We start from the raw sequence: 13,225 nt of genomic DNA, 5'->3' as shown, positions 1-13,225 counted from the left end.
GGGAGTAAGAATTACGGATTCAATAAAGATACTTCGTAACTTGTTAACTATCCTAACTTATGTTAATCTTACTTGGACTTCCCCCCAGGGTATAACCCCGAGTTTTATATCTCGTGATCGCGCGCGTCTCCTGACCGCACGTCATATGATCCATTCAATGTCTTGCACGTGACCTGATTCTCTCTCCTAACAGACTACATGCTAGAACGCACATATGTATGATGTTTGCTTGACTCTCCAAGACACTATTAACTGTGTGGACGACCTTGTAGTGCTACGTCAATATTTGAAGCATTAATGCTTTACGAAACTTTATGTGCATGTGGGATGATGTTGTGCGTAATAATGTTTATTGTGTAGAAATATGAAGCCAAAAAGAATGAGGTCCGCAGCCCTCAATGATGAATGCAATGGTGTAAACGGGTGCTCCCGTCCCAGAAGCAGCCGGAGTATTACTGTAGGAATCTGCCTTGTGGCCTTCGGCGGATAACAGAAAGCTCATTAGTTCTCCAATGGAGCAAAGTATCTGGTTCTTTCCTTTCTTGGACCCAACTTGTCGGTCTTGATGGAGGCACCAAACTGCTCACCGTATGGAGAGGCGGCCGGAATTAAGTTGGTTGGAGCAGCACCAATAACTTCTCTTCTGTATTGTCTCTGGCCGATACCACCTTTGTCTCTGATGAAAGTTTTGATAAAAGAGCTCTTGTATTTTTTCAAGTATGCTTCGTTCCTCAACTGAACACGGTCATCCTGTTGCTGGTACAATGGAGTCTTTATAACTGGTTCCTTGGTGCTTCTGTAAAAATATAACGAAACGCCAGCCAACAAGGCAACACCAAACACTTTTGTGGCATCGATTTCATTTTGTGTCGAAGCTGGCGCCTGATGATGGTCAGCAGAGTAGAATCTTCTGAATCCACTTTTGGCGGCACGGGTAGTCGCTCTGAACATAATGGATGAGTGTATCGATGTAAGACTGAGTGAACTTCACTGCTTTCTAGTGAGGATTAGGATGCGCACGCCTCTGGTGGTTTGGCCAATAGTAACGCTGAAGATTTTAATTGGTTTGCATTGGTCGTTCGCAAACCGAAAACTGCCATGTTTTTGGTCACGTGCGGATATCGTTGTCCCAAGTGTCTTGGTCCTTTTACTGAGGAGACATGGACTTGTAGAATACGACAAAAAAGCGAATGAGCGGAGAAACCAAAAGAATTCATCCGGTAACTTGTAAAAGGTCCTCGTTCCTTTATTTTTTTTTTTTGCTTTTGCAATTGCAGTTTGTTCTGTAATCTTGAGCTCTAAGCATTGTCTTCCCCATAAATAGTATTACCCTTCTAACCAATGCGTATAAGACTAACTCATGGATCGAATAATGTACTTTTTCGTGCATTTCTAGTTTGCCCTGACAAGTTACTCTCCTTGACATGGTCAACCTTCTCTGCACTATATACAGAATTGATCGGCTGTTGACGTGGTCAAGTATACGACGGCCTAACCTTGTATCAAACTCAAAGGACGGAGCGTCAGGCTCGAAGAGAATGGTTTGAGAAGCGAACGTTTCGATCTCCGTCACCTAAAAGGCGACTAACCGGAAGTTATCCCTGCCCTACAAACCTTACAACCTGCTAAACGTAGTATGTTATTCAATTAGCAAAGAAAACGTATTTAGTAACCAACACTAATCAAGTAATCAGCCAACTTTTCAACGACCGAGGTGGCCTCAGGAGCTTGAACTCCCGATGGGTAGTGAGCAATGACAATTGCTTGTTTAGTCTTGACAGCAACAATACCTTGGTCGTCCTGCTTAGCGTAGATGGATCTTTCATCGGCTCTCAACAAGAAGTACTTCTGGCCTTGCATATGCAAGCCGTGAGCTTGCAATTGCAGTGGATCAGCATAGCCACCTGCAATGGTAAGAATTTCTTGCTGGGCAATCTGGAATCCACCGGACTCAGCCCAAAGAGAATCGCCTGCAGCAGAATAGATTGCGGCCTTGTCGATTTTTCCAGTAGAAATAAGACTGTCAGTGTATGCGTTCCAAGACATGTTAAAGAATGTGGATGTAGACAGTGGAAGGATTTACTTGGCCTGCCTTATAGTCTCTGGGGTACGGGCCTGTCTTGTGCAGGGTCAGGGACGGCCCTTCTCTCGGTTCATATGGTCATTTGTGCCTTTATGCTTACCTACAGAATTTATAATACAGATTTATCTTGTATGAACCGGTTCCTTAATCAATAATCTCAAAATGCCCATCGTCGATTTTCCGTCTTTTTCTTTGGGACTTCTCTTCGTCTCCTTCGTCCTCGGGTTCCGTATCGTCTAATACAATTGTTCGCGACGAGTATTCGTCTTCTTGATTTTCGGCTTCTTCATCCTGTTTAGCCCCTTCTACCTCCTTGAAAATTTGCTTCGGCCGAAGCACCAAATCCGGTAATGAAGTTTGCTCTGAATTAGTTTCTTGTATCCAGAGTTCTAGGTTTTCCAACTCATCCTCTTCGTCTTGAATGAGCACAACTTCATTCCCAGAAAACCCAGCAATATCTCGAAGTTTTTTGTTCGCATTACTAGTGAAATCATAATCGTAAATCAATTTTGATGCTCCCAATATAATGGAAATGTCTCCACTAAAACCATATTTGGACACAATCATGTCTATGAAATTCAGAAGTGTCATATCAAAATCTTTGCTTTGTATCTGAAAGATGCCCTTTGAGACGATTCCACAGCTTGCACACTTAGGATTGGGTTTCTCCACCTGCGCAGACGTGATTCTCTTATTATGTTTGATACTGATGAAAATAGATTTAGACGTAGAAGCACTCGACTTATCCCTCATGTATGTCAATGCTCCTAGGTTGGAAAACCCACTGATGATTGCGTTTGTCGTTGCAATGGCAGGAATAATATTTCCTGCGATTTGTTTGATATCAAACTTCGTCTTGATAGGAATGTTGAAAACATGAGATCTTAAATTTGCTGCTGCTGCAACAAAATTCAAGGTATCCTCGTCGTCTTTGTCAAAAGAAATCACAGCCTCTTTGCCACTTTTCACGCGGTTTTGTAACGATTCGGTGGATTTGTATAAGACGTACAAATTCTCTGCAATAGACCATTGCTTCGTATCGCTGTTCAATAGATAATCATTCAGTTGCTTAGCTAACAAGGCATTCAAACTTGAGAGTAGTTCTCCTTGTAATACCAATGGTTTTGGTTTTTCTCTTGTCTTCCACAACGATTCAAGGTTCAACGATTTTTCGACGTCGTCTTGGTAGATCTTCTTCATTAGCTTTATAGGGAAATCCTTGGCATCCATCATTGACTTAAGGGCAGATAGTTCATTTGCCTCTGAGATGATTCTTTTGATTTCCTCCTGATCGTCGGTCTCTTTGCTTAGATCGGCTTGAGAAACCTCACTTTCTGTGGTCTCGCCAAAAAGCTGGTTGAATAAAAACTCCTTGGCCCAAACAATACAGTGGACTGGTTGGGATGGAGTAGATCTAATAGTACAGACAGGAAAAGTTTTCGGAGTTTCCTTGACTTGGCACTCGAAGCATTCTGAACTATAAGGAAAGATGGGTTGAATCTGGCCATGGAAACCCGTAGTGCCTGATTCCATTAAAGGCTTGTGCAAAAACAAAGCGACCTTGTTTACGTATCTTCGTGCTTCTAAGTTGTCTAAGGCATTGAAAATGTAGTCGAATTGATTCCACCATTCGATAGGAAATTGCGACAGGTTCATAACATTCCCATGGTGTGGTACAAGTCTGGTTTGAAAGTAATTGAAGCTCTGTACTGCTTTTGTAACTGTCAATGACTTCAGTTTATCGATATCTTTTTTGCGGAAAAGGAATTGTCTGTTTAGGTTTGACAAGGTGATTGTGTCCAAGTCTATAATATGGATTTCGCCGAATCCTGATAAGACGAGATCCTTCAAAAGTTCACATCCAATGCCACCAGCACCTACCATAAGCACTTTCGAAGCTCTAACTGCCTCATAGCTTTCCTTTCCGAGAATTTTTTTAAGATAAGTGTCTTTTGCCATAGCGCTGGGAAAATGCGGCTTCTATTGTGATAGAACTTCTCCATTAGAAACGTCGAATGTACGGATGTTTGATTAAATGTACTTTGAAAGTTTGGAGCAGAAGTTTCTTGTACTGGAGAGGAACAGGTTGTAAAATATTTGATGTGAGTTTCGAACAAACATTGATCTAGGAATTGGGAACTTGATACGGTTTTCCTTTCTGCTGTATATTTTTGAATTTTTTTGAAATTTTTCGAATTTTTTTGGATTCTTTTGGATTTTTTCGAATCTTAGAATAAAAATTGTGAATAAATGCAAATTCTATGAGGAACTATCGACAAATATTCCTCTTGCAAAATAAAAACAGACGAAAGAAAATCAAAAAGAATGCCATTCACAAAAACATAAGGACAAATGATTTACAATAGAAATAGAGAATAAATTTACACATATATAAAAAAGAGATGCTTCTTTCGTCACGGCTTCAATTACTTAGTGTATACAAAAGTACTACATAACATGAACAATTCAAACACTGATGAACAAAGACCACACTCCCTTCAAGTATTGCACAATTTCATCACCGCCCAATTTAGATTCACCATACAATCTGTCAACAAAGTTGATTGGACATTCACCCACAGTAAAACCCAAAGCTTTCGCTCTGACCATCATTTCCATTTGGAAAACGTAACCCTTGGATTTAGTTTCACTAATGACCTTGGCCAAAACATCCTTCTTGTACAAACGGAAAGAGCCAGTCAAGTCGGACACATGAGGTCTCAACACAGTAGAGGCCAAAAAGTTAGCACCACGAGAAACCAATTTTCTCTTCAAGTCCCAGCCGTAAACACCTCCGTCACCAGCATAACGAGTTCCTGTGACAATGTCGTAGTTGCCTTGTTTCTGCTTTGCAATGAATTGTGGAATAGCTTCTGGGTGGTGGGAGAAATCTGCATCCATGATGATGACAAAGTTACCTGTAACAAATTGCAAACCATGCACGTAAGCGGTACCCAAACCCAACTTGCCAGCTCTTGGTCTCAACTGGATGTGCTCAGGACCGAAAACATCAATCAACTTCTTGGCGATATCTTGAGTTCCATCGGGTGAGTTGTCATCCACAATGATAACTTCCCAGTCCAATTTTTCCTTCTTGAAAGTCTTATCCAAAAGATAAACAAGAATCGGCAAGTTTTTTTTTTCGTTATACGTGGGCAAGATAATAGAGTATTTGTCTCCCATTTTTGCTCAGAACTATAGTCTCCAAAAGTGCGTTCGCTGAATCCTCCAGAAGTCCACGGTGTTGTTCTTAGTCGCGTTTTGCATACAGCTACATGATATTATTCCACCAATACATTATTCACCATCCTAACCAAATGTGACATGGTTTGTAATTGGCGACCAATACGACAAATATATCCCATACGCCTATGAACACCCCCTAATCATACTCTTTAAAGTGGAGAATAGAAATAAAACACCACATAATATATGATTCCACACGTAACCTGATGTCTCTCCATACTTTGTGAGTACGTTGTTTTTATGTTCCTCTGTCTCCTCCACAAAAAACCCTGCTATGGATTATAAAAATCACACTATCTCACACCGGTTCAACTCAACCGATGCCCTCCAACAAAAATGAGAAAAAAAAAATGAAAATATTACTAAAAATCAGGCAGACCTTAACATCTGAAACCAATATTCCCTCCAGCCATGACATATCCAAAAAAGGCGACGATAAAAAAAATTTGTAGGTTGGAAACGGACGAGCAAGGCACAGGCATAAACGACGTAACCATATTGTTCAACAAGCTGAATCACTTAAACGCCTGAGTTTTGCAAGCTTAAAGAGCTGATTTGACTGCTGAGCAAGTTCACACCATTCTCTGAAGAGTTGTTTGTGCCTCTGTATTGGTAGCCCTGCTTTTGAACGTATAAACCAGGCGAGCTGCTGGATGATTGAGATTTACCCGAATTAGAGTGCGATACAGGGCCTTGGCCTTGCAACAACGCCAAATGTTGCGGCAATTGAGATGATCCTGCTTGCTTTCCTTGTTGCTCGTAAGGGAATTGTTGCAAAGGTGTCATATTAGAGTAGAGGCCACCACCGTGGATGGGAGAAGGTGACGACCCAGCTTGCGAGCCTTGTCTAGACTGAGGCAGACTCAAGTTTAGAAAGTTGCTGAGGTTCAAGGATTGCCCGCTGGCAGTGGCTGCAGCAATTGCAGTGGCTGCAGACCCAGTTCCACGTCCCGATGCAGAATTTGCTGATGCCGTAGTGATGCCATTATGACCGTTAGCATTTCCCGTGTTATTTGAATTTCCACCAGAAGAATTAGAGTGATGTCCATTATGATGACCCGAATTGACAGATGATGGTCTGGCACCACCACATTTCAAGCAACATACGTTCTTGGCAAAATTGTGGTAGAGACAGCTTTCATTGGTACATTTCCAGTCTCCTGCCCGAAATGGAACAGAGTTTCCAAAATGCTGGCGCTGGCCATTGCCACCGTTCTGATGGGAGTATCCATGATTATAGTTGTACCCATTTCCATTTTTCAATGCGTGGTGAGAATTCAGATAGTGGTCCTGGTATCCACCGAAAGCTGGAGACCCTTGCTTGTCGTCACTTTTGTTGCGCCTCATGTTAGTATGAGACGGATCCTGGTTTCCAGACACATTGTTAGAACTAGGGTACATCTGCTCCTGAATTGCAACGGCACTTGTTGCAGGAAATGAGCAACGGAAACATGCAATTCTGCGCTGGAAATTCGAGAATCCACATGAAGGACACGTCCAGTCACCTGGTCTAGGGCGGTTTTTCAGAGGAGGGAATGGGGTCAACAACTCAGATGCGCGATCTAGCACCCTGGTTGAAGACGCCTGAACTTCCACCACACGGTCGTTCAACACGCGCCCATTCATGTACAACGAGTCTGCTGCGTCCTCGTGTTTAGAAAAAACCGCAAACCCCGAGATTCCCTTGGCCTTGTTGGCTTGAGATTTCGAGTCTGCATCGACATTTTTCAAAGTCCAAAATGCAACAGGACGGCCACCATATTGTGTAAACCACGATTCAAGCTCGGACTGCGTCGTTTCGGGAGGTAAGTTTGAAAGATAAAGGATTTTCGACCGTTCGGCCAAAAAGATCTTTGCGTCATGAGCAGAGTCGTATGGCTTGGTTAAAACCAGCGGGTGGGCTTCAAGAGGTAAGGATTTCTTCACCAACAGGGCCAATACGTTAGCATACACCTCCACCGTAAGCTGCAGATCGTTTGGTCCATCTTCTTTCCACGAAGATGGAACAGAAACGTCCAAAGCAGTGATGATGTTGCTCAAGCACGAACCAGGATAGCTCATGGCTTCTGGATGGGTAGACTGCCACTTCAGGTATTCGTTGAACAAATCAAAAACACGAGGGTGCTGCAAATACACGGGCAAAACCACCGATTTGTCCCGTGCTTCTCTGGGAAGCAGAACACGGAGACTATGGAGGTCCACGGTGACAAAGGAAAAATCTTTGCCAGCGATCGTATTCATGAGCTTCTTGTTGAACTCGGCGATGGCATCCCGAAACAGAAAGCCGTCCTTCACACTTTCCCATGTGAGGTTGTATTTATGTTGACACGCTGGGGTAACAGGTGTATTTGTGGGCTTCACCAAGACTGATTCTCGCGGCAGCATTTGCAAAGTTTTGGCATCTACTGTAGTCCATGAAAGCTCGATCAACTCGCAGGCATCACGAGGCACGTAGATTCCAGTGTCATCACAGGTGGAAGCAAGGTGCACCACCACATAAACGTCGGACATTATGGGTAACAGAAGATAAGACTTTGAAAAGGCTTTTCACAAGTGGGTAATTTTTTATTCACTTGTTTGTGCGAGTGTGCAGATAAGCAGAAATATATCTTATGGTGGGGTTTAAAGCATGCTGCTGAATCTTTGTTTATACAGCATCTGTATCTTCAGGAACGAAATGGACCAGACTCTTGTTCGGCAAAAAAATTTCTTTCATCGACGGGGTTACAGTTCTTAGCATCTTTTAGATAAGTGAAATAGCATTTGGTTTTGCAGTACGTGCAGTACTCGCATACCCACGTATTAGACTTCTGCCTTGACTTTGATTACTATTTGCAAAAAAAGGGTAATGAGCGAAGAATACACAACAAGATGAAATCTCCAAATATTGTGAGCTGAAAAGCTTTAGCATCAATCCTCTCATTGTGGCTCTGTAGTTTTCGCTATGCTCGTCCTTCATTAATAATGTATTATTCTCTCAATTTCTCTGACTTTAGTACAGGCGCAGATTGCTGTCCAGAGATCAGTAGATAAAAGAATACATATACGTAAGCGGTGTTTCTACAAGTAAATGAAGCCACACAAGGGCCAATGTAGACAATCATGAGTATACGACAATAGATGTCGTATGCACTTATTCCGACATCGGCTACATTGAGCGAAGTATATGATCTTTCCATACAGAAGCGCGTCAAATCTAAACTACTACTCCCATGTTGGATGACGATAACAAAATATATGGGCCGAGCCAACTGCGTGTGTTCAGAACACAGTTGGCCCTTTCCCTAGCGATAGGATTGTCCTCCTTTCTTTTGTTCTGTTTCCTCCGCAGAAGATGGCCCCACATGTATGCCGTTCGTACTCTTCGAAAGGGCCTGCTTCGCCATCGACAATTGCCAGACGATCTCTTCAAATGGGTTGGTGCCGTGCTTTTGATTTCGGATGAGGAAGTGCTTGAGTACTCTGGACTCGATGCTTATGTCGTATTGGCATTTTTCAAGATGGGGATCAAGATCTTCCTTCTTCTCACGGCGCTTGGGATGTTTGTGTTGAGTCCGATCCGGTACTACTTCACTGGCAATTACGATAAGGATAATGTATCATGGACGACTATGGCCAAATCAGGCGGCAAGCAGCCTCCTCTTCACGAAGAGTTCCCTCGCTACTTGTGGGTGTACCCATTGTTCACCTATCTTTTCTCCATCATAGTGTACCACCAATTATTTGCGTACACAAAGTTGGTGATCAAGATGCGACAGAAGTACTTGGCTTCTCAGAACTCCATTACTGACCGAACCATCAAACTTGATGGCATCCCCAAACGTCTCATTCGCAAGAATGACCCCTCGGCTCTCAAACGTTTCATCGAAGATTTGGGCGTTGGCCGCGTGGTAGATATCAAATTGATTTACGACTGGTCGGTATTAGAAGACTTGTTTGAAAGAAGAAAACAGATTATCTCTAGGCTTGAGAAGCATTATTCGCATTACTATGATCTACAAGTTGACTTGTACAACGAACACAAGTTGCCGCGGGTCCTCCCAGTAATACCGACAAACAACCTGGGTAAACCTCGTCTGTCGAAGTTGAAGCTTCGCAAGAAAATAGATCAAGGTGCGAGAGAATTGGTTGAGGTAGATCGAAAAATTCGAAACATTCGAAACAAATTCGACACTTCTCTGTCAACAATGCCCATCGGGCCCGAATCTGACATTCGCATCTTGCCCTCAGCATTCATAACCATGGACTCGGTTGCTTCAGCCCAAATGGCAGCCCAAACGGTTTTGGATCCTCGTGTTTACAAACTTATGGTATCGTTGGCACCAGCAGCTAAAGATATCAATTGGAAGAATTTGAAACTTTCATACTATGAAAAGCTTTACAATTCCTACATGATAACATCCTTAATAGTTCTTAGTTACTCCGTTGTGTTCTTTTTGGTTACTACATTGTCGACATTGATTGATGTCAAAACTATCACCAAGTTTTGGCCAGCTTTGGGCAACTTGATTTCAAAATCAAAATGGTTGAGTACATTTGTTACTGGTATTTTGCCTCCCCTTTTATTCTCCCTCATGAATGTGTCATTCCCATACCTTTACCGCAGTCTTTCTCAAATGCAAGGATATTCGCTGTCTAGTGAAGTTGAGTTGTCTTCCTTACTGAAGAATTTTTTTTTCATATTCTTCATATTATTTTTGGTCTTTACCATCACTGGTACACTCTGGGACTATATTTCCTCCATAGGAGACACGACTCGATTTGCTTCACAGCTAGCAAGTTCATTAAAAAAATTATCTCTCTTTTATGTGGATTTGATTTTATTGCAAGGTCTTGCCATGTTTCCAGTAAAGCTTCTTCAAATAGGAGACTTTGTGATTTTGAACATCATTGGAAAGCTTTTTTTCATCAAAAGTCTCTTCTTGAGAACCCCGCGTGACTATCGCTTTTTCTATTACACACCGCCAGTATTCGATTTTGGTCTCAATCTCCCGCAGCACATTTTGATCTTCATCATTATCCTTATTTACTCGGTTGTTTCCACAAAAATAGTTACTAGCGGGCTAGTCTATTTTTTGTTGGGGTTCTTTGTTTACAAATACCAACTTATCTACAGTTATGTTCATCCTCCCCACTCTACAGGCAAAGTGTGGCCAATGATTTTCCGGAGGTTAATATTTGGACTTATAATCTTTCAGCTTTTCATGTGTGGAACGTTGGCTTTAGAAGGAGCTATACTCTTGTCCATCATATGTACTCCATTATTTTTGGTGACAATGGCTGTGTCTTGGAACTTTGAGAAGTATTACCTTCCGCTTCATAATTTCATTGCCCTTCGGGCGATCCAGAGCCCTGTCGATTTCGATACGCAGTTCGATGACGATCAACTGCTGGCTCTGGCTCCATCAGAGGAGGTGTTGAGGTATGAATCTTCCCGATCTCCAGGACCAGAAAACCACACAACGGAGGAGGCAACAGAAACCTCCGTTCTACTTGATGGCGATTTTTCAATTTCCAACGCGTCGCCTCAACGAAGACATAGACGCAAAGTCTCCACGGTGGATGAAGAACGAGAGCAATTTACAGATTATACTCACCCTGATTTGGTAAACCCTCTTTACGGACCATGGATTGGTTTTGAAGGGGACTATATACTGATGGTGGAGTATCTGCTAACCGATGATAGCCCTGTTGACATAAGTGGCCACGAACTCGAAAATGGCAGGACCCAGATAGAAGATTCTCGGGATGGGGAATATATCCTTCGTCGACAAATTCAGGTTCCCGAATGGGAATAGTAGTTTTAATATCGCGGCTATTACTACATCCCATTGTTCCTGAACCAGTGATATGTTTTGTGGTTGCTGCAGCCACAATTTCTTTTTTATGCGTAATTTATTCAAGACGAATGATTTAGTTGGGTAAGATGCCAATTGCCAAAAAAATAAATATGCTGCAGCTTTTTTAGCGAAAAAAAACGGAAATTACACCGTATAATCCCGGAATTTAGAGACGTGTATTAAATCCGCATGCACCTTGGGTTAAACCATCTTAATGCGAGAAACTTACACACAGATTGAACATGATATATGCATTGGGTGATATTTTATTGAACATCCAACAAATAATACTATATAGCAAGAAAGAGGTTTATAATCGGACGTAAAAAAATTGCCACGTGCAAGAAATCAGAAGATTTTATTCTTCTAACCAAGGCACTAGCTGTTAAATCGACAATGGAGCTAAAGTGATAAAAACAGGCTTGAAAATCATATTGAGGACAGAGACTAGGCATCATTTGCGTACCGGTTTAGTGCCTGAAGTACAACGTCTTTTCTTGGTAGTAATGGAATCCAATTTTCTTCTCCGAAGCTCTTTATCAGACACATAATCTGGTCGATTCGGTGAGTAATCGCATTGGATACCAAAGCGGACACAATTATAGCAGACAGGCTTTCTCTCATCACATTTTAAGTGTTTGATCCTACAGATCCAACATCCATTTCTGGATCTGGCCATAATGTGTTTGCGAGTATGTTTTTTGGGAACAGGCTCGCTAGCCGAAACATTATTCTTGAGTTGTGTTTGATCAACCAAGTTTCTTTTCTTCGGCATTTCTGATTCTGGAAGAGGGAGTGAAAATTCAGGAGTAAGAATTGACTCGGGGACAGAGAGAACGGAGGTGTTCGGTAAAGGTGTATCTATTGTCGAAGCACCACTAGTAGAGTCAACTTCTTGAAAGCTCTGCAGAAAGGGCTCTTCCTTCATGAGGTCATTTTTGACCACTTGGAATCGTAGTTCCTGGTAAAGCTGGACTTGAAACTTTAGGATGTCGTCCAGCGAGTAGTAAGGCTCGTAGTGATATTGGGGAAAGGGTGTCTGGAACTGGTTCAATTGAAATGGATACGACTTTGCAACCGCATCGGAAGTGCTTGTTCCAAAGCCATAGGGAGAATAATCAAAGGGAATAGCCAGCTCATTCAAAAGGTTATCCATATTATGGAATCCAGATCTTCCAAGTGCATTGCCTTGGGCAGAGTTTGGGGAATTGATTAATGATTCTGCCATTTTAGCACAATTGAAACTTGGAACCTCCTGGTAACGTGGAAACGTTGGTGTTATAATTGATGTTCAACAGGTAAAGATTGAACAAATGGAGGGTATAATTAGGTGACAGGTTCTAAAGAAGAGCCCAATGAATGGAAATAGGAATGAAACGAATGTGGGTGACAGCAGCAACTGAAATATGGGATGAAAAGAAATTCTCCTGTGATCAGATTTAGGTCCGTATCAGCAAGGGAAAAGAATAGTCTGAGTGTTTATACTCACAGAGAGGGAAAATGCCAAAATGCCTTCGAATGAAAGAAGGACAAACAAAAAATAGAAAAAAGAACGAGGATACCACGGGAGCTCGTCAACTCGCAGATGAGAAATGAAGGAATGAATAATTGAGTCGGAAAGAACTCAAGAATGGAGACAGCCAAAACTTGTGAGCAAGAAGAAACGGAGGGAAGATAAAATGGTATTAATGCATCCACTTTTCTTGTGCTGGCCAAAGATGCACACAAAGATAACGTGAATTTATTATTTCAAAATAATGCATTCTTCGGCTCGCAGGCAACTAAACTTCCTATTTAGTCAAACAATAGGGTTCACGTTGAACTGGAGGTGCTGCCGCTAATTTCAGGCGGCAGATGCATGCAGCCGCCTGTAACTTAAAAATGCTTGTGCAATATTGACGTGCACATCTCTGTACAGTTTTGTGTAATGTCCAAGTTAGCTGATAATGCGCGGTAGTTATGCCACCACAAATAAAGCCGCAACTCGCGTACTGCGTTTCGCATTAGACGAGCAGCATGAACTAACAGTTTTACCGATATCCCGAAGAGGTTGAAA

The 13,225-nt window shown here is 42.1% G+C and overlaps 7 protein-coding genes across 7 annotated transcripts; 1 reads left to right on the top strand and 6 right to left on the bottom strand. All coding sequences in view use genetic code 12, as the record gives it.

Moving 5' to 3' along the window:
* Positions 1-501: 501 nt before the first annotated feature.
* FOB63_002699 (uncharacterized protein) lies at positions 502-951 on the bottom strand (the record flags this gene model as incomplete). Its single annotated transcript, XM_002616252.1, has 1 exon — positions 502-951. The coding sequence occupies one exon, from the start codon at positions 949-951 to the stop codon at positions 502-504; it is 450 nt and encodes a 149-aa protein (XP_002616298.1).
* Positions 952-1,665: 714 nt separating this feature from the next.
* On the bottom strand, positions 1,666-2,046 carry PFY1 (profilin; the record flags this gene model as incomplete). Its single annotated transcript, XM_002616253.1, has 1 exon — positions 1,666-2,046. The coding sequence occupies one exon, from the start codon at positions 2,044-2,046 to the stop codon at positions 1,666-1,668; it is 381 nt and encodes a 126-aa protein (XP_002616299.1).
* A 181-nt stretch (positions 2,047-2,227) lies between these two features.
* UBA2 (E1 ubiquitin-activating protein) lies at positions 2,228-4,042 on the bottom strand (the record flags this gene model as incomplete). The annotated part of the gene is made up of 1 exon (XM_002616254.2): positions 2,228-4,042. One exon carries the CDS (start codon positions 4,040-4,042, stop codon positions 2,228-2,230), a length of 1,815 nt encoding a protein of 604 aa, XP_002616300.2.
* Positions 4,043-4,549: 507 nt separating this feature from the next.
* Positions 4,550-5,266, bottom strand: DPM1 (dolichyl-phosphate beta-D-mannosyltransferase; the record flags this gene model as incomplete). Its single annotated transcript, XM_002616256.1, has 1 exon — positions 4,550-5,266. One exon carries the CDS (start codon positions 5,264-5,266, stop codon positions 4,550-4,552), a length of 717 nt encoding a protein of 238 aa, XP_002616302.1.
* Positions 5,267-5,848: 582 nt separating this feature from the next.
* Positions 5,849-7,840, bottom strand: NRP1 (Nrp1p; the record flags this gene model as incomplete). Its single annotated transcript, XM_002616257.1, has 1 exon — positions 5,849-7,840. The coding sequence occupies one exon, from the start codon at positions 7,838-7,840 to the stop codon at positions 5,849-5,851; it is 1,992 nt and encodes a 663-aa protein (XP_002616303.1).
* Positions 7,841-8,541: 701 nt separating this feature from the next.
* Positions 8,542-11,127, top strand: FOB63_002694 (uncharacterized protein; the record flags this gene model as incomplete). The annotated part of the gene is made up of 1 exon (XM_002616258.1): positions 8,542-11,127. One exon carries the CDS (start codon positions 8,542-8,544, stop codon positions 11,125-11,127), a length of 2,586 nt encoding a protein of 861 aa, XP_002616304.1.
* A 496-nt stretch (positions 11,128-11,623) lies between these two features.
* On the bottom strand, positions 11,624-12,397 carry UME6 (Zn(II)2Cys6 transcription factor UME6; the record flags this gene model as incomplete). The annotated part of the gene is made up of 1 exon (XM_002616259.1): positions 11,624-12,397. One exon carries the CDS (start codon positions 12,395-12,397, stop codon positions 11,624-11,626), a length of 774 nt encoding a protein of 257 aa, XP_002616305.1.
* Positions 12,398-13,225: the final 828 nt, after the last annotated feature.

Source organism: Clavispora lusitaniae (assembly GCF_014636115.1).
Source record: "Clavispora lusitaniae strain FDAARGOS_655 chromosome Unknown tig00000078_pilon, whole genome shotgun sequence".
In the NCBI taxonomy this organism is placed as follows: domain Eukaryota; kingdom Fungi; phylum Ascomycota; class Pichiomycetes; order Serinales; family Metschnikowiaceae; genus Clavispora; species Clavispora lusitaniae.
Note: the sequence above shows the minus strand (reverse complement) of the source record. Positions and strands in the feature narration are given on the sequence as shown.